Source organism: Sabethes cyaneus, chromosome 1 (assembly GCF_943734655.1).
Source record: "Sabethes cyaneus chromosome 1, idSabCyanKW18_F2, whole genome shotgun sequence".
NCBI lineage: Eukaryota > Metazoa > Arthropoda > Insecta > Diptera > Culicidae > Sabethes > Sabethes cyaneus.
This window is the reverse complement of record NC_071353.1, coordinates 21,629,511-21,650,845: the sequence shown is the minus strand read 5'-3', so window position 1 is coordinate 21,650,845 and position 21,335 is coordinate 21,629,511. Positions and strand designations below refer to the sequence as shown.

Here is a 21,335-nt window from a genome sequence, read left to right as displayed (position 1 = left end):
GGAAGTTGCGCTTACTATGGGCTCCACAATTGTGGCCGAAAATATTAAGCCCCCGTACAAAGTGTACTATGTACAAGACGCTCATCAGACCGGTTGTTTTCTACGGTCTACGGGCATAAAACGGGGACAATGCACGAAGAGGTCCTACGAGTGTTTCGGCGGCGTACAGCAGAACGGAGTATGGAGGCGGAGTATGAACTATGAACCAATACAGCTCTATCCCGAACCCAGCAACTAAAGCTGGACGGATACGATGGGCTGGTCGTGTTACTAGAATGCTGGCCAACTACCCTGCAAAAATGGTGTTTGCTTCAAATCCGAACAAGAACAAGACGACCAGGGGCGCAGCGAGTAAGATGGTTAGACTTGGTGGAGCGAGATCTGGCAGAGAGTACACAGTATCCAAAGAATTGGAGACCGGTAGCCCACAATCGAGTGAATAGGAGAAATTTTGTTCATCAGGCTATGTGTTAGGACGGCAAGCCAAGCAAGTAAGTAACCTTTTTCTGGACAGAGTATTACTAAAATGAGCTTCAAAAATGTTTAAACCTGAATTTGTTAAATGGGATGTTACTAGTAATTACTCTGCGTTGTTATTAAAATTTAACTTTATTGTGAAAAAATGATTTCAAATGAATCATTCCAAATATTGCCGATCGTTAAGTACAACTTTTCCTAGAGCGCAAGTAGTATTACGGTTAAACTTAGTCTTTTCAGACAACCCCGCCCCGCGACGTGACTGAACATTCGTAGCCAGAATATTTGGTCGACGTTGGCCGAATTATTGGTCTTGTAATATGAATAGAATTCTAAACATGCGATTCGGTGGAGTTTATACACATTGATCAAATTACTAACAACGAACACACTTCATTTGATAAATTTAATATGCATCACACCAAACTAAGTTTTAATTTCTTTTTGCTTAATGGTACAAAAAATTCTCGATAACCCTGATCCTCAAACCGCGATAGCTCTATGAATTGCGCTCGATCAAGAAACCTCCTCCGAGCCAACCCGTCTCAGCAAGCCGGAGACGGAGGCTTCAGACGTGTTGATGATTGATGATCAATCATAAATTTGAATACCTTATTCTTCTCTTCCCGATCAGGTTTGAGGCAAGCGTTCATTTCGAAAGGCACTTGCATCAAACAGAACTCCGGTCGAAAAACGAAACCACTTTCGCAAACTGGTTCCAAGCCAATGCCCTCAGCCAGCGGGCGCATCCGACAGCGTGCTCAGACCCGCCACGATAAGAACGGTACCGATCAGTAGAGGAGTCGGCACGGCACAGCAGTCAGTGGTTTCCCGCCGTTTGTTTATCACATGAGAAGGTGCAATTCTATACCAGTGCCTATTTATACTTCCTTCGTACGGACGCCACCCTGTTTCTTCCCTACTTCTAATGAGCTCAGCCCATCTCGCCAGCCAGCGCAGTACTACTTGAACAGTGAACCGGTGAAGTTGAACGGGCTTAACTGCCAAGGTAAAATCGTCCCTAGAGGTTTCAGTAGATTTAACAGCTAAGCTTAAAGTGAAAATGACTGGTGTATTTGGTGTCGAAAATTCGTCAATTTCCACTAAGAATACTTAGAAATTAAAAACTAACACGTGAAACATTTCATGTTGGCCAACGATGAATTACATAAAACGGATTTGCTCCCGCTGCTGGTACAGTGCACACCCGGAGTACTATACTGTTGTGTAAAGTTCTAGATTTAGAAACATTCACTCTGCAGGATTGTGCTGTTCGGATTAACTCTAGTTTGTGATCGAGAGTGAATCTGTTCTTAGTGTTTTTGGTATTGTTTTGGTTTTCGACGGTCAATGTGTGCTTCGATCATAATATGAATGAAAAGTCGGCACGCCGAATGTCGCCATGTTTTCGATCCCAACATTCCAGATCTGGGTGCTGAATCGGTAGTAAACGGTTGCGAAATTTGAGCTAATAGGGCCAGGGAATGTGCCAAAGTGAAAGTAATGCCTTTTTCAAGCAAAGAAATTGTGTTTTGCCACGTGCAACATCTTTTATGTGTGTTATATACGAGAATTGTAATATAAGGAATAAGGACTGTTCATTTTACGAAGTGGACACTTTGTTTTAGTAGGAAACTGTTTGTTTTCGAACAAATTCATAAGTACCCCTTTTCTTTAAATGCAATAAATGCCTTGTTTATTGGATATCAACAATATGGCAGTTATAACGTGAGTTCGCAAGCTGCTTAGTGATTAAGTTTACACAGCAGCTGTGGGACGTGTTCATGGAAATCAATTATTCTTTTACTCTAAGTTTACAGCAAATTAGTTTAATTGCAACTTTTCACCTTTAGCTTTGATCGCTTGGTGCAAACGTTTGGTGAGGGCATCCCCAAACCTGTTCCACACCAGGCAGCTATGTCTTTTATAATAACGTTTGCATTAAAAAATGGATTTTTTCCGGATGGTGATAAAAAAACTAAAACAGCTATTTGAGTGTGATAAATTTCCCATGCAAGGATATTAGTTTACTTGCAAAAAAATTCTACGCCCTTGCGAGCAGCCTTCCGGCAGTTAACCGGAACATTCGCCATGGTGTTGGATTGTTGAAGGTTTGTCGCGACAACGCTTCAGGTTTGTCCAGAAATTCTTGATGGGACGCAGCTGGGGGACACTGGGCGGGCCCGCTGACTTGGGAACCAGCCGCTTCATATCCTCCAACGATCGCTTCGAGTAGTGGGCCGACGCCAGATCCGGCCAGAACACCACGTCTTCGCCCTTACTATTCCCCGTTCACGGCCAGTCCGGAGCAAAAGAAGAGTGGCTTTGACATCCCCTTCTCGTTGTCTTGCAGGAAATCAGGGCTTAAGAGATAATTTGTGCATGTGACGTGACACAGCAATTCTCAAAACGAGGAAAATCAGCAACTGTCTTTTCCGAAAATAGTTTTTGAACGTTTCATTTGCTACTTTGTGTTAATTAGTTGCTTGCAATTCTTTGCCATTCTTTCTGTTAATTGCATACTTAAGGCGGAACCGAAAGTGGCTCACGTTATTGTGTTAGTGCGACAAACACTGTACTGTACATCTCATGTGTTCGTTAAAATTCTAAACGTTTATTTGAATATTGCATTAGTATTGGTAATATATGTCAAATAGCGGAGCTTGCAAACATAAACAGCTGATTCGCAGCCAACCGCACTGACTACAAATATCCCGAAAAAGGGTTTGTTTTCTTTATCAAGGCATTCCGATTCAATCAAAATTAACAGCAGCAACTGAATAATGCGTAGGATCACTAGGATGTTTAATTAATCCGCTTGCATCGGATTGCAGTTTTGATTCCTGCGTTTGCGTTTTGTTTGTTTATTTCACTCTAAGCTCATCGATGCGGCGAAAGTTGAAAGCTCTTTAAAAGCTCATTGATGTGACGAAAGTTTGATACTGTGGTGCTGCTTTTTCGGAAATCGCTAGTTCAACGAAATATGTGCGTAACCAAATATCTATTAACTAATTCTAAATTATACATTGGTCGCTTTTATGAACACGTAATGATCGATATGTTCAGTTAAATTTATTTTCCATTAGCAATTATGTTTTGCTGAGCATTTATTGATACATAGCAGATCGATAAATTGACTTACAAGTTTTAGGAAATTATAACAGCGCTGGCAGCACTGATTACGTGGCGAAAGCGTGCTCTGCCAATACAGATGCATTTTTAAGGCGCAAAACAATACATACTTCGAATGGTAGCCATTTATCCAGCCATCTTTGAGCCACTTTTGGTTTCCCCTTAAAGCATAGCTGTAAAGTAAAGTGTCGAACGCAACTAAATAAGATGCAGAGGACGTTAGCTAATTGGTATTTTAACTGGTTGTCCACATGTTAGCTGTACGACAATTATACTTTAAATCAATCTATCACAATGAATGGTGCTATCAACAACTTCGTGGAAATTAACGCATGCAAATCAGTGTTGTAAGTGATAATCCAGAACAGTTATTTATTTTTGACGTAGGACTACGTCTTTATTTCCTATACTGGGTAGCACTTTGTGAAAATGAAACCAGAAGTATAACGTTTGAATCAAAGATTTCAAATGCTTATAACTTCTAAACTACTGAACGAAACATAGCTATTAATAGTAACATACTTATAATAATCTTTTATACGCTTAGTAGTGAAAATGTATGTAAAGTTTTAAGGTCAAATTTCGTTAACACGAGATGCAAGCGGGCGGCACGGATAGCAAGCAGGGACAAACTGCAGTGATAGCTGCTAGTAAAAGCTTTTCAATGCCGGATACAGTGAATCGATGCCGATAATCTGCATGCCTGCATCTGCAAATTAGGCGTACTAAACATCCACGGACGGTGACAATTCTGAAGTAGCCTATATACCGAAAATATCAGCTAATACAGGTCGGACTCGATTCTCCGGAGGTTCGATTATCCGGGGGTTCGATTATCCGAAAAAAATGGCTCCATTATCCGGAAGTTATAATTTTCGTTTTTTTTTCAATTCTTAAAAAAGTACCGTGACCGCTCCTAATTCTGCGCATTTTTCGTTATATAAGTATTTGTTTAACATTGTCCATAACTATGATCATTGCGTTATTTTTTTATAAATGTCTGTTGAATATTACGCAATTATTCACAAACGGGCCATGATATTTGAGAGCGAAATAATTTAACGTGAAACTGAAAGTATTTTTTATGACAAAAAACATCGTCGTTAGCACCAACGCTAAGATTGTCCTTCTAGAAAGTTAACAAATTTATGATCGAAATTCTTTGCAATGATCAAATTACCCAGCATAATTAGAAAGAATAATTAGTTCTTATCATGTTTTAGACAAAAAAAAATGATTACATGCATTGCTTTCCTTAGAAAAATGCGATGGAATAATGCGCATATTTAGGCACAGATTTTTCATTCATGTTCCAAATTCTGCGCAGTAATGTATCCAACGAAGAAATCGCGAAAGAATACGCAGCCTTATCCAAATGGCTGAGCTATGGAGGCATGAAAATTCGAGTAGAATCTTTAACTTGCATTGATTGGAATCCTGTGCTGTGTCTCGGGGTCCGAACCTACGAGTGCCAATTCACGAAACCAAGTCTTCTATTTTTTTTAATGTCCATCCTCATGGGGCTGTCAGAGAGTGGGGAAGTGGTTTCTATATGAAAACACAATTTATAGTATTAGTCTAAAGTTCAGTATTCAGAAAACCCGAATCAATTCGCCCTTCACGTTATCAAGAATAAAATATTTAAAATGAGGCAATCAAAATGATAACAATATTTCTTTGCCACGCGGACAGCACAAAAAGGCTGGATCATGGTATCATGGATTTAATTATGGTAATGGCTAATGCCGGATTTTTTGGTGATTTCAGCGTATAAAGACATAAGCAGTATGGCAGGAGTATTTATTTTCACTTTTTGGGTGCGCAGAATTAGGAGCAAACATGCGCAGAATTAGGAACATGGACAAGAAAGTGCGCAGAATTAGGCACCGTGGATAAGTTTACAAAACGAAAAATATACTCAATTGTTAGTCGACTTATAATTCCTATATTTTTTACCAGATATTATAGATCGTCGCACTACACGTTGCTGCTATCTACGTTGTTAATTTAAATCTAGAATACTTAGAATAGCGGAAGAACCATAAAAATGTCTTAACTGCGCAGAATATGGTACATTCACGGTACAACAGATAACGAGAAATTTGAATTCAATCCCATTTGTGGTTCATTTAATTCAGTCCATTTGGTACTAGCTATACCTATAAAAATGGATTTCTGTCTGTCTGTACGTATGTTCCTTATAGAATCGAAAACTACTGAACCGATCGACAAGAAAATTAGCATCTAGGGGTTTTTGGGGCAGAAGAAGGTTCTTATGATGGTTAGAGACCTCTCCCCCACTAAGAGGGGTGGGGGAAGGCTGATTATACTTTCTTTCAGTTGGGTTCGAACGAGCGACAGCGAGTAAGGAGAGGATAACCCGTGCGAAATGATACTTTCCACGAAAATATTTTCCGTGAAATGGTACATCCCGCGAAAGGTTTTTCGCGAAATGGTATTCCGCGTTATGGTCAACCGAGAAGTGATGTTCCGCAAAATGGTATTCGGCGAAATGTTATATAATCATGGCGAATATTTTAATGTTATTCGCTTTATTTTATCAGGCTAAGCAATGGGGGAGTTGTTTTCTACTTTACTGTGAGGAAAATTTGTATATTAAACCACCCATGAACTCCTCATAAACTTGCAAAACTCGAGATTGTGACAAAGGTCATCCGAGATCCACGATTTATATACAACACAGTTTAATTTGTGGCAATACGAAGTTTGTCGGGTTCAATCAAGTTCTATACCGACGGGTCAAAGGTGGGAGTCAAAACGGGTGCCGGAGTGTACGGCCCCAGAACTAGAATATCTGTAGCAATGGGAGATTGGCCAACAGTTTTCCAGGCTGAGATAGCTGCTATAATAGAATGTGCAAACGTCTGTCTCAAAAGGAAATACAGACATGCTAATATCTGCATTTTCTCTGACAGCCAAGCGGCACTAAAAGCGCTTAAAGCTTTTAAGTGTTTCTCAAAACTTGTCTGGGATTGCATTTGTCTCTTACGGCAACTGAGCCAGGTAAACTCGGTAAACCTGTACTGGGTCCCTGGTCATTGCGGAATAGATGGAAATGAACTCGCAGACGAACTAGCCAGATGTGGTTCTAACTCTCCATTCACAGGTCCGGATCCATTCTGCAGTATCTCGGACTGTGTGATGAAGAGTGGGCTGAAACAATGGGAGAGCCGAATGATTATGGCCAATTGGATGGCCGTACAGTCGCTCGAACAATCAAAGAAATTTATAATGCCTAGTATTAAGGTTACTCAGAAGCTGCTGAGTCTCAATAAGAGAGATCTCAGCACGTTTACCGGTCTGGTGACAGGACATTGCCCGAGTAAATATCATCTTCGGAATCTCGGTTTCGTACAAGATGATATTTGTCGCCTGTGTAATACCGAGAGCGAAACCTCGGAACACTTACTCTGCAATTGTGGAGCACTAATAGGACGCAGACTGCAGTATCTCAAAAAAGCTTTACTAGAGCCTAGGGAGATCTGGTTTGCGTCGCCGATCAGGACCATAAGGTTTATAAACCAAGTCATCCCTGATTGGCACCTGTCTCGCTCCAGCTACCAGCCTACCACTTCCTCAATAAGTGATAGGTAAGCCTGAAGCGTACAGCAAAAGAAACGTGGACGCAGTGGTGAGAGTACCCAACAGAAGAGGAAAAAGTTTGTCGGGTCAGCTAGTATTCAATAAATAATGACTATCATGCCATGATGATCATCACAATACATGCCATTTTTGTGGTGTTCCCCTCAAACTACTAAGCAACAAAACTGTAAAATTCCCTAAAATAATTTCTGCTGTTGCTGACACATCGAAGTGATATTTTCAATTGAAAGAAAATTCAATTTTATCTTTAATTAGTACTTGAGTTGATTGTGAAGGTCACCAAGGCCGATTGATGAATGATATTCACATTTAGCCTGAAAAATTTACCAGGAGCTCGAATGTCATAATAATTATGTGCCTTCTGGGATGGCATTTTGGCTACTTCAATCAGAAACAAGAAACAAACGCAGGTCTGAGCCTCACGAGTGGTTTTCCGTTGCGCACGTGCTCACTGCTTTAGTGAGCCAAGCGGGAGGCAATAGATACTCATAAACATACACATGCCAGAAATGCAGACTGCGGTAGTCTTTGCTCTAATGATCTGACATAAAGGAATACTTCATCGAGTAAAACATGTTATCAATACGTTGTATTGATAATGCTAACATAGACCTGCGTCACCCTTTCGTACAACCTTTAGGCCTGTATACCCTGTAGTTTTTCGGTTTAACCGTAGTTGTAAGCAGTTGTAAGCTTCTTGAGTAAGCCAATAACTGAACTGCATACCAGTTACATAAAATTGACTAGTACTACAAGTAATGCAAAAACTGTCAAAATGCGAAATTATCGCCAATCATTAGCAGATGTACAATCGTGGCCTGATTATTTAACTCTCAGTGGAACTACAAACTCTAAGAAACTGACAAAAATAATATACAGAGTACAGACATTTAGGATAGGAAAACTTAATTTCAAATTGTTAACAAATGTATATAAATGTTTTAGGTTATTTATTACACTACAGTAAGTTACCAATTTGCGTAACAAACTGCTGAACGTTTGCAAATTGTCAAGCGTTGTCGTATTGTACCGGCATTCGCAGTCCTATGTGAACCTCTCGTTCGTTCCCCTAGGCACAGACCGCCATACATTTTTTGGGCATGATTTGACTTTATTTTCGACTTTATTAATATATTCTTCAGACGCGTTTTTGGTGGCCGAGTTGAGTTCTTCGCAAATGTTAAGTTAACTATGCAAATTAATACTATTGTTTTCAAGCTAAGCCAAGATAACAACCCCATCACGAGGTAATGGAAGTGAAGTGGCGAGGGTTGAGACAAGGTTACGACTTATCCTGCATGTTATTAAACTTCTAGCGGCTAACAGTAGACGCACGTGTGACTCCCACGGACGGTAATCGTTGACGGTGACGAATTATAATTAGTTCATGTATTTGGGATCACTAGTGATTGCAACATAAGTAAGGAGATTCAGCGCAGTATTTTAGGGCTGATAGTCAGAGAGGCATTCAAAACAAGAGATTTTAGTAACTAAAAAATGCTCCGAAATAGTGACTACGGTTTCTACAAAAATGCTTCCACGCCCGACCATTGACCGTAAACTTAGCTATGACTAATGACAAGATGGATATCGGCATGTTCTTCAACTCTTTCGTCGCTATGTAGATCAACTACTTTTCCATTTTGGTCACTAAAATATTGGAAAATCTTTCGGTCGTAACTGGAGAACGTTGGGAGGGTTGGCGGCCTTCGGTAAAACGTTTATCTTCAGCTGGTCGATCTTTTTCATGTAATTTTTTTAGTGCAATAAAACCCAAAATGTTACTTGGGACCTCTCCTAGGCAAAGTGAGCTGTGATCAGGTCCGGCCAAAAGGCCACATCCTCCTTTGCGTGATACTCCTTGATGAAGTTGGCAACTTCTAGTAGGAACTTCGTACTGGATACTTCGCACTTCGGCCTATTGGGCGCAAGTCAAAAAAGAAAGCAGCGCCTGGGGCATTCCCTTCTCGCTGATCGGCCACAAGACCGTCTTTGGGAACTTTGTGTGGAAGATATATCTGAAGTCATCGCTTACCTCCTCAGCGCGGACCGTATAGTACCGGGTCACCTGCCAGTCGTCCCTCGTCCAGTAGGTCTCGTCATCTAGTATGACCACCAGTTTTTCACCAGTTCCTTCAGTCGCTTCTTCTGCCGAGACAAGATCGGCCTCGACTGATGCTTCCGCATAAAATATCCATTTTGGCCAGGTACTTCTTCACCGTTTGGCCAGTTGCGCCGATCTTACGGCCTAAGGCACGAAACGCATCAACCCATCTGATGTACCTACTTCACAATCGTGCAGCACCGTCAGCCGGCCGGAACCAGGCTTTCGTACGACGTTCTCGCTTTTATCCAGAAGGGAGGGGATGTTGTATATGGTGGAGCGACTGTATCAGATGAAACTTGTGCTAGGAGCAAAGCATCGAGCGTAATGACTTGACTGTATTCGCCGTCGCTGCTGCAAGTCAATTGATAACGCTGTCAATTTTTTCTGCACAAAACAGGGTTGCTGCGATGGAACATGCATAGGTGCAATAATCGCAGAAAAATGGCTGAATTCAGTCTCGGTTTTTTAAATATACGTTAAAATAAAGCTTTAAAAACCAGAGTTGATTTTGCAGTTTTCGGCATGGGTCAGCAACCCTAGAGCTAGAGGGGCTCAACGTACGAGATAGCTTGACGCAATCGAAAGCGACCTGCGACGCCTGTGAAAATGGTCTCTGGGAAAGAGGTTTGAAACAGCTCGTACCACCGGAACTTTATGTCGATGCCTGTTTCGTTTCTTTTCGCTTTGGACACGTTGGCCATTCCATACGAAAACATGAAAAAGATCGATTTTCTCCTGGCGTATTTTAAGGGTATTGATCTACACATCTTTAACTGAGAAAAGTAGAACCTATTATTTGCACAGAACTAATGTTTCTATTAGTGTGCCGTGAGCATCACTGGAATTCTTCTAAAAAATAGTGAGGATTTCATCATATACCTGGCAAAAGTCGGGACGGTACAATGAGTCAGGCACGTCATTAGGACGTTAGACGGTAGTGCTCAAACCCAAACCCGTTCTCTTCAAGAATTTCTAGGTCTCGGTACCAGGAACAGAGGAGTCCCAATTTGGACCACAATGAACCGGAATTGGCGTGAAAAATGGACGTTCTCTTACATTATCTTTGTCAATATTATCCATAAATATTGATCCTCAGTAATAATTTGAATGCAATTCGTATCAAGGTTGGTTCTAAAGCCTTCAGCAAAACTTATTGTTCAAACTACGCCATCGAAAAATAGAAAATTTTGTATAGCTTCGCAGAGAATCACAATTCCACTTCTTAATCCTTTTCTATCATCCATCAATCACTTCAATATCACGACAGTAGAGAGTCACTTTTTGCATTCCATCGGAGTCTCATAACATAACGGACAGTTCAGTCCAAGAACAATGAACTTTGAGGTGGTTAAATCAGGGGACTTCAGCGACTGATTGTTTTTTTTCTTCTGATAACTGATAACCAATTCAATTTCAAGCACACGGATTGATGATACCGAATCAGACCCCCACTTCATAACAGTACCAACAGACTTCAAGTCATCATTGAGCTTGTTATGGTGGATTAATTAGGTAAATACTGAATCCTTGGATTTGAGAAATTGCCAGCTCACTCCCAATGAGGCATTATTATAATCTCAAACAAATCAATTATTGAAGGTCTTCTGGAATGCTTTTACGTAACCTGAGTGGTAGTAGTATTAAAGTGAAGTGTTTGCCGAAATAGGAATAACTTAAGTTTGTTCTGTTTTTGATGAAACTGATATGACTCGTAACTTTGTTCCTATTTTTTTAGTGCGCCATCATGCTACAACTAACCTACAGCTTTTTACTGTTACTGACAGTCGTTACGTTCGGAAAGACCATGGCATGCAATGAAACGGTTAGTTTACTTATCACGTATTGATTTTGTTTTTAATTGTAACAGTAGTATAAAACAATTGCCCCAAGTGTTCATTTACAGTTGACTACGAGAATGATAGGTTCCTACTGGATGGAAAACCGTTTCGCTTTGTGTCCGGTTCGTTCCACTATTTTCGCGCCCTGCCCGGTTCCTGGCGACATATTTTGCGCTCGATGCGAGCAGCCGGATTAAATGCGGTTATGACGTAAGATGTTTTGTGCCTTGATTTCTTTTTTTAGAACCAGAAATTCAAACAGTTATTGTCGTACAGTTATATCGAGTGGTCAACGCATGAACCCAGGGAAGGTGAATACAACTGGGATGGGATTGCCAATCTGGAGCAGTTTATTCGTATAGCGGAGGAAGAAAACCTGTTTGTCATACTGCGACCGGGTCCTTACATTTGCGCCGAACGGGACATGGGTGGATTTCCATACTGGCTACTGACGAAGTATCCGAATATAAAGCTGCGCACAGCCGATGCCGGTTACTTTACTGAAATCCAAATACCTATTTTGTAAAATGTTTAATGTCACTTTTACTTCCAGACTACCTGCGGGAGGTTGAAAAATGGTATGGCGTATTGATGCCCCGAATACAGAAACACCTTCGTGGGCAGGGCGGCCCAGTGATAATGGTTTCAATCGAGAACGAATATGGATCGTTTTCGGCCTGTGACCGTCGATATTTGGCTTATCTTAAGAATCTAACCGGTAACTTATCGCAGGTCGCAGACTTGATTCACTCTTTTTGCTCTTTTTACAAAATTCGAAAAAGTGATGTATAGATCAATTGTAGACTTAATTATTATCTACCTACAATGTTGTTGAATAGAGTATAGTTTTATCACTCTTTTAATACTCGTTTTGCAACTCTATAGCACCATAAAAATAAATAAGATAAAACCATATGTACTTCTCTAAACAATATTGTACACTAAAGTCACGTTTTACGTCCACTATTGGGAGGACGTAAACAAAATTCGTCGTAAAAAAAAGAGGACGTTAATTCAAATTTCTGATGTAAAAAAACACGTAAAATAAATGAAAGAAAAAAGAGATTCATTAACTCTACAATAACCTATACACCAGTTTTTCAAAATCTGTACGCCTAAGGCGCGCACCAAAAAGGAGCAAATCAAGCCTGGCATGGGGTGTGCAATCTGCTAAGCTCAAGCTGAATATTGTTTTTAAACAGAGAGATATGTACAAAATGATGCGGTACTTTTCACAAATGATGGACCAGCACAGTTACATTGTGGAAGGATTCCTGGTGTTCTAGCAACTTTAGATTTCGGTTCAAGTAAGTATTAACTATACTGTTAGAAGCTGATTGCCTGTTATACCACGATGCCATTTATATTTTCTTACTTTTTCGGTGGCAATCTGCCTATCGCATCTGGGCCGAATTTTGGAGACGTAACCAGCCCATTGCACCTACCATATTTTATTAGCTTCACATGCCTGCGCCAAACTAAATCTTCTAATATGCCGTCAAGAATTGATCGCAGGATCTTACGTTCAAAAACACTTAGAGCTTATCGGTCGCTTGATTTCAACGTCCACGCTTCGTGGCCATAGAGTACCGCCGGGAGAATTAGCATTTTATGGCGCGAGTTTCGAACGGAGTTGCAGACTACGGGACTTCAGCTGACTACACAGTCAGTAGAAAGCCTTTTTGTTTAGACCAAACCTCGTGTTTTTAGTTTTGACCTTGAAATGCGGTCAAGCATTGTTTCCTTTTTATTTGCTTTTTGGACACATCTCGGCAAACCTGCTGCCATTTCCGTCGTGTCTCTCGATGATAACTTCGAGATCCAAGAGTTGAAGAGAGCCATCACTTTCGAACGAATTCTGGAAATACCTGCCTTTGCTTTTCTCCAGGTTCTGGATTCTTGGTAAAGGTCAGACGTTCCCAAAATCGTTGTAGGATATCACGCACCGTCGATTGGAATAATTCTATCGTAACTTTTCAAAAGGACCTGAGTAACGATGAGACCTTCTATCAATGTTACTTAGGTCATTTCAAATAATTACGCAAGAATTTCACAGCTCAGTCAATTCACGAGTGGATATTTTAGGATTACCTTTGCGAACGTGCGGGAACGATTCAGACTGCGCCAGAACCGTTTGACAAGAAGGAACTGTCTTTTACTCCGTTCACTTACAACGAACAAAGCAAACATTAAAATTCACTCTCACGCTAGTTCTATGTACAAAGGATGTGCTATTGTGCTTGAAGCTTCGTCCGTTCGACTTCATCATCGACAAGCCAAGTTAACAACACACTTGTGCTAACCGATCAACCATGCCAATAGTCGCTTAAGGGGGGACCCTACTCTGGAACACCGAAAAATAATAGATTTCCGTAAAAAAATTCAGATGCTAGAATTATAGTTAAGTGTTGGGGTATTTTGGTTATTGGTTAAGGTATATTTGAAGATATACTTACTTACTTACTTAATCAGCTCCAGGCCGTGGTTTCCTCTGCTGTACAAAGAAGTCGTCTCCATTCCACTCGGTCCATGGTCGCATTTCGCCAGCCACGTAGTCTACGTAGGGTCCGCAGGTCGTCTTCCACTTGATCAATCCATCTTGCTCGCTGCGCGCCCCGCCGTCTCGTTCCAGTCGAATCGTTATTGAGAACTTTTTTAACCGGGCAGTCGTCCGACATCCTCACGAAATACCCAGCCCATCGCAGGCGACCGATTTTTGCGGTGTGAGCGATGGGTGGTTCCCTAAGCAGCTGATGCAATTCATGGTTCATTCGCCTCCTCCATGTTCCGTCTTCCATCAGCACTCCGCCGTAGATGGTGCGCAACACCTTCCGTTCGAAAACACTAAGGGCGTGTTGGTACTCCACGAATATAGTCCATGTCTCATGGCCGTAAAGGACTACCGGTCTAATCAGCGTCTTGTAGATTGTTAACTTCGTGCGGTGGCGAATTTTGTTCAATCGCAGCGTCCTACGGAGTCCAAAGTAGGCACAATTTCCTATCATAATGCGTCTTTGTATTTCTCTGCTGGTGTCGTTGTCTGCGGTAACCAGTGAGCCCAGATACACGAACTCTTCTACCCCCTCGATTTCATCACCGTCTAAATGAATCCGGGGAGGGAGGTCAGTATTCACTTCTCTAGAACCTCTTCCTTTCATGTATTTTGTTTTCGTTTTGTTTGCATTAATGACAAGTCCAATCCGTTTGGCATTAGCTTTCAGTCCGATGTACGTTTCCGCCATCCTCTCAAAGGTACCTACGTGTAATGATGTCAACGTCGTCTGCGAAACCAAGAAGCTGGACGGACTTGCCATTCGTGTCTATACCCGCTCTTCTTATCACACCCTGCAAAGCGATGTTAAACAGCAAACATGAAACCTTGCCGTAACCCTCTTCGAGATCCAAAGGGACTCGAGACTGCCCCTGATACTCGAACAACACACATTACTCGATCCATCGTCGCCTTGACCAATCGCGTTAGTTTATCCGGAAATCCGTAGTAGTGCATAATCTGCCATAGCTGATCTCGATCGATTGTGTCGTACGCCGATTTGAAGTCGATGAATAAATGATGCGTGGGCACGTTGTATACGCGACATTTCTGCAACACTTGCCGAAGCGCGAAAATCTGGTCCGTGGGGGCACGGGCACCCATGAATCCCGCTTGATATTGCCCCACGAACTCCTTTGCAAATGGTGATAATCGACGACATACAAGTTGGGAGAGTACCTTGTAGGCGGCGTTCAACAGTGTGATTGGGCGGTAATTGCAACAATCCAACTCGTCGCCCTTTTTGTAGATCGGACAGACGATGCCTTCCGTCCACTGGGAGTAGCTCATCCTCCCAAATCTTGACAATGACCCAGTGCAGCGCTCTAGCCAGTGCGTCACCACCGTATTTCATCGGTGTTAAGGTGCTCGTCGTAATACTGCCTCCACCTCTCGAAGATTACCGCCTGAGTCTCGACACATATCGGCCTGCGGCACATAGCCGTTGCGCGAACGGTTCAACTTCTCGTAGAACTTCCGTTTATCGTTAGCACGGTACAGTTCTTCCATCGCCTCGCGATCTCGATCTTCCTGTTGACGTTTTTTTTCCTGCGGAAGACCGAGTTTTACCTGTTCCGTGCTTGTTTATATCGCTCCACATTCGTCCTCGTACGGTGTTGCAGCATTCTCGCACGTGCTGCATTCTTCTCCTGCACTAATTGCTTGCATTCGCCGTCGAACCAATCGTTTTTTCGGTTCGGATTCATGGTACCTAGTGCCGCTAGAGCAGTACTACCGATGGCGGTCTTAATGCCTTTCCAACCATCTTCAAGAGTTGCAGCGCCAAGTTGCTCTTCCGTTGATAGCGCTGCTTCCAGCTGCCCCGCGTATTCCTGGGCAACTCCGGTGTCTCGTAGCTGCTCGATGTTGGGTCGCGGCGTGCGGCTTCGACGCGTGTTATACACAGTCGAGAGTTTTAAGCGCATGCAGACTGCAACTAGGAAATGGTCCGAATCTATATTCGCACTGCGGTAGATGCGAATGTTTATAAAATCAGAGAAGAATTTACCGTCGATTAGAATATGTTCAATTTGGTTTTTCTATTCGTTGGTCTGGTGATCTCCAGGTGGCCTTGTGGATATCTTTGCGGGGGAAGAAGGTATTTCGGACCACCATACCGCGGAAAGCTGCAAAATTTACGCGTCGTTGGCCGTTGTCGTTCGTTGCGGCATGCAGGCTGTTTGGTTCGTTTCGTTTCGTTTTTATTTGTTACCGGAGACTTTAAATCTTAAGATTCATTCGTCTCCGGGCTGTTTGGCCCGATTACCGGTCTATATATAGCTTCCCGTCCTGCGCGTTCATGTCACGGATGACGATTTTCACGTCCCGTTGCGGACAGCCATCCTACACCTGCTCCAGCTGCGCGTAAAACGCCTCCTTCTCGTCATCGGGTCTCCCTTCGTGAGGGCAGTGCACATTGATGATACTGTAATTGAAGAAACGGCCCCTAATCCTCAACTTGCACATCCTTGCGTTGATCGGTTGCGAACCAATCACACGCTGGCGCATCTTTCCCAGTACTATAAAGCCGGTTCCCAGCTCGTTGGTGGTGCCACAGCTCTGGTAGAAAGTAGCAGCTCGATGCCCGCTATTCCATACCTTCTGTCCTCTCCAGCAAAGTTCCTGTAGTGCTACGACATCGATGTTTCGGGGATATAGTTCATCATATATTATCCTATCGCAACCCGGAAAGCCGAGCGATTTGCAATTCCATGTCCCGAGTTTCCAATCGTAGTCCTTATTTCGTCGCGTGGGTCGACGTCGATTGTTCCGATCCCTATTTTCTTCTTCGTTGTTGGAAACTTTTTGTTTTCCAGGGCGGCTTGTTGGGCCTGCCCCTAAATCCCTGTCTCGCCGGAGGACCATCGTGCACAGCACTGTTTAGAGTCCCTGCTGGCATAAGGACGAGTATAATAATCAGCCGCCCCTAACATGGAGAACAGACGCTGTTTGAGCCGCCCCTCCTTGGTGAACAGACGCTCGTGTTTGACGAAGCATTTCCTCTACCGCCATGCTATGGTTACCGCGCCAGTATTCGTGTCACATCTCCTCACTTCGCTATTATCTGATTGACAACATTGCCCAGGCTACGCCACATTTGGTATCATATGACTCGTGGAGGCGTGAGGCGGGAGCTTGTGAGGACCAGAGCTGTGTTTGACACTCCTTCCAGGTTGTCAACTCACCATTTGAAGCCCGCAACACCTTTCGTTCAAATACGGCTAGTGCACGTATATCCTCTGTAAGCAAAGTTACTGTCTCAAGTCCGTAGAGGACTACCGGTCTGATTAGCGTTTTGTGCTTCGTCAGCTTTGTGCGGCGGAACATGCTCCCAGATCGAAGTATCTTGCGGAGGGAAAAGTAGGCTCGATTTCCAGCTTGAATGCGCCGTTGGATCTCCTTACTCGTATTATTGTCGGCGGTGACCAGAGTTCCCAAATTTACGAACTCATCAGCCAATTCCAGTTCATCACCATCAATAGTCACTGTCCGTGGGAGGCCAACGTTGCTTTCTCTAGAACCTCTTCCTACCATATATTTGGTTTTCGACGCATTAATTTGTAACCCTATCCTCCTAACCTCCGGTTTTAGTCTGGCGTAGATTGCCTACCAGAACCAGAGCGTAGTTGAAGATCATAGAACTCCTCTTTTACGTCATCGGCTTTGTCGTTCGTCGGTGCGCGTACACATTTATCTAGCGGCAGTTAAAAAATTTGCCCTTAATCCTCAATAAACGCATAAACGATCGTTAATGGGCATCCACCTAATAACACTCTTCATTTTTCATTCTAATACGATACTTGAATGTCGTGCCTGCAATAGGATCGGAATTCGCGTTCTCCCGTCTTCCCATCGCACTTCCGAGATGGCTGCAATCTCAACCTTTATCTTCTGCATCTCTCTTGCTAGGATACCCGCACGTGCCGGTTCAAATAGACTCCTGACATTCCAAGTAACAAGTTTCCAATAATCATCCTTTTTCATTCGGGCCTTGGTCATACCGATTATTCTAAATTGTTTGTAGTATGAATTTTTAAGCATGCTGCCTTAGTTACTAGGGCTGCGAATCGCAGCCTGCGCATGCCTACCCAGGTAACTAATATTTTCAATGCAATTTAAATGCAATCCAATAAGCATTTAAGTTGCCTTAAATGCAACTTAAATGCTATTTTGGCAAAATATGCCGCTACTTTACTGCTAACCCTCTTATAGTGCTGACAATGCTTATTTGCAGCTAGTTATCGACAAGAAGAATTTAGATAGAATTGTGGAAGCCAATTTACAACAGTTCTGCAGTCAAAAGGCTGATAAACAGCAACCTGCAGTACAAAACGCCAGGGATAGACGATTGATTTACTGCTTATACTAATGCTTATTGGTTACCTGGGAAGTCTCGCAGATAGGTCCCAAGACGGGTATATCTGGCGAGACACAGCATTTCATAAGTCAATTCCCCACTTCGGATCAGTCGCTGTTGTACGCCGTCCCTAACCTGGGATATAAACGCGTACGTCCATTCCCACCCCCGTTTTTGATATCAGCTTCTTCTGAAATAAGTAATGGGCAAGATTTTCAGATTGAATATCTATACCTGAATGTTGGTGTTATTGGTAGCGATCCCACCAGTAATCCCAAATGCACGAACTGAGGATATTTCTTCGATCTCTTGCATGATCTGCCAAAGCTGCCCTCAATCGATTATATCGTACGGTGCCTTCAAATCAGTGAAAAATTATAAAATCCATCGGTGTGAGATTTGATTCGTGATAGCACGAATTCTCATGAAATCCGTCTGTTACTAGCCCACAAACTTTCCGGTTAGCGTTGAGAACCAACCCCAGCCATTTTAATGATTTTGGAAAGTAATTTGTAATCGGCGTTAATTAACATAATGTGAAACTCCAGTTTGTAGGCTTTCTTGTGGATGAGATCCTCTCAGTTGGCAGAATTGCACAATGTTTTGGACATATTTTCCAATAAAAATGGTTGAGCGAAATGGCTAATCTAATCTAAACATCCATTTCACATGAAATTCTACCGAAAACAGCTGAGAATCCCGAGCACTACTGGCAAATGTTGCGCAAATATCAGCCCAAAGGACCACTCGTGAATGCAGAATTCTATCCCGGCTGGTTAACTCATTGGATGGAACCGATGGCCCGTGTTCCGGTGGGCCCGGTAGCTAACACTCTGCGTGCTATGCTGTCCAGCGGGGCCAACGTGAACTTCTACATGTTTTTCGGTGGAACGAATTTCGCCTTTACCGCTGGGGCCAACGATGGTGGCCCGGGAAAGTTTCAGGCTGATATCACGTCCTACGATTATGATGCCCCGCTTGATGAAGCTGGCGATCCAACAACTAAATATTACGCACTGAAGAGTGTTATTCAAGAGGTATAATCCTAAAGGATACTGTAGTCAAATATTCATATATTTCCTTTTTCAGTTCCTACCCGATCCAGACGTCCCTGTGCCGGCAAAGCTTCCAAAAATGACACTTCCGCCAGTCAAATTGAACCGGTACGGTTCGTTAATGTCCAGTGAAGCACGACAGGCTCTGGGACAATATACGAGGTCCAGTGAAAAAACGTTAAGTTTTGAAGCTTTGAATCAGCATTCTGGACTTGTGTTGTATGAATCAACCATTCCCAGTGGTACAAATCGTGACCCACTGCTTCTCCAAATTAAAAATCTTCGTGATCGTGCCTACGTACATGTTGACAATGTGAGTCTTACCATTAAACGTATCTTATTTTGCTTTAAAAGATTAATTTTGTTTCAGAAATTCGTCGGAGTGCTCTCACGAGAAAACGCAATCGATTCGCTGCCTATCACTTTAGAATTAGGTAAACGACTTCAACTTCTGGTAGAAAATCAGGGCCGGATCAACTATAATGTTGCGAACGACTTTAAGGGCATTCTAGGCTCAGTTACGATCGATGGTAACGAAATATTAAACTGGACTATGACGGGGTTTCCGCTAGATAATTATTCCTTGCTGCAAAGTTACATTGATCGATACAGTGGGTATGATGGCGAAACAAGCAGAAACGCCGCAGCACGAATATTTCAAGCAAAATTTACCATTCAATCCCGGCCAATATACGATACGTATATATATCCAAGTGACTGGGGCAAGGGAATAATATTCATCAATGGATTCAACCTGGGCCGATATTGGCCACGGGCTGGTCCACAGGTCACCCTATACGTGCCAAGACACATTCTGCGGGAAGGAAGCAACACGATACTAATAATCGAGTATCAGAAGGACGTTCAAGGAGATGCTGTCATCACATTTAGCGACGAACCCAAGCTAGATGGTCTTCTGTAAAATTTAACAATCTACCAAGGTCATTTTAACGAAAATAAAATTTATATTCAATCTTATCTAGAAAAAACTCGAAAATATTTCATTCCCTGAATGGTGGCTCCGAGAACAAGGGTTGCTATGATCGTTTTTTTTAAAAAACTCCTCCGACTACTACGTTTGCTTAATTCTAGAGCATTATCCTTAGTCGGTTCTCCCTGTTTTAATTGATCTACCAAGTCTTCTAGCTCAGCTGTTTTAGTGTAAAGTTTTTGGCAAACACTCACCGCAACCTGCGAAGCATATTTGTTTTCGGCTACTTGTACGTTCTCCACATGTTGAGCAGAAATCCTTAGCTTGGTAAGCAATAGCATTGCATTTAGATTGTCCACTTGAGCTGCCACATTTTGCAGGACATTCCGAACGTACGTTTTGACATTCAATGATTTCATTGCACTGTGGAAAGAAAATTTGATTGGGTTGCTGAATTTACTACGAAGCGCAATCTTTGTTACATATCATAATGGTCCATTTGATTCGGAAGCGATGAAATTTCAGACAGTACTTCATTTCTAATCTTTTTGTTCTTCATGCCCATCAAAGCCAGATCCTCGTCACACAGCCCAGATAGATGTTCATATTTGATACCATATTTCCTGTTAACACAAATAGCAACATGAATCGTGCAGTTGTTTTTTTACCATTGATTGTATTTTACCTCAGCTCCTCGGTAAGGTTTTCAGCCTCGCCGCCAATACTGGATAGCAGAGCAGCTATGGGATCGTAGAAATCCGTCATCTCCACCAGGGCCTCGTCATCGTCATCGTTGGCACCAGCAGACGTGGGATCAGCCGAGCGAGAGATTTCATTCATTTTCGGCGTTAACTGACGATCACAGAACGGATGTTGGAGACTTTAAACTCGTTAATGTTTGCTATTTCTATCAGAGAAGTATAACGGCACAGATACCGGTACCGGCAACGACAAGACAAAAAAACAAAACTTGTTATTATTTAATAACAAGTAACATTAGATTTGCAATAGACCGGGCGACAACTCGAGTCAGTTAGTACAAGAATTAGTACAGTTTACAGACAATAAAAACTATAGTTCGGCGGATAGAAAACCAGACAATGTGGCATTCTTGATTTTGGAATTTAAATTAGCACCGTGGAAAAATGCGGCAGGTTTTTACAGAAAATATGCACCAACGGATGTTGAAAATTAATAGTTCTATGGAAATAAAATGTATTTCTTAAGCTGTCTTCTTCTTTATTTCTGATCGTAAAAACGATA

General features: G+C 42.4%; 2 protein-coding genes across 2 annotated transcripts; one reads left to right on the top strand and one right to left on the bottom strand.

Moving 5' to 3' along the window:
* The first annotated feature begins 1,379 nt into the window (after window positions 1-1,379).
* On the top strand, window positions 1,380-20,120 carry LOC128733210 (beta-galactosidase-like). Its single transcript, XM_053826908.1, has 9 exons — window positions 1,380-1,486; window positions 11,076-11,162; window positions 11,231-11,388; window positions 11,455-11,669; window positions 11,732-11,896; window positions 12,381-12,485; window positions 18,777-19,123; window positions 19,176-19,454; window positions 19,512-20,120. Exons 2-9 carry the CDS (start codon window positions 11,085-11,087, stop codon window positions 20,061-20,063), a joined length of 1,899 nt encoding a protein of 632 aa, XP_053682883.1. The 5' UTR covers window positions 1,380-1,486; window positions 11,076-11,084; the 3' UTR covers window positions 20,064-20,120.
* Window positions 20,117-20,956, bottom strand: LOC128745472 (uncharacterized). Its single transcript, XM_053842548.1, has 3 exons — window positions 20,758-20,956; window positions 20,555-20,695; window positions 20,117-20,495 (listed from the first exon to the last, which is right to left on the bottom strand). The coding sequence occupies exons 1-3, from the start codon at window positions 20,910-20,912 to the stop codon at window positions 20,117-20,119; spliced, it is 675 nt and encodes a 224-aa protein (XP_053698523.1). The 5' UTR covers window positions 20,913-20,956.
* Between the last annotated feature and the right edge of the window lie 379 nt (window positions 20,957-21,335).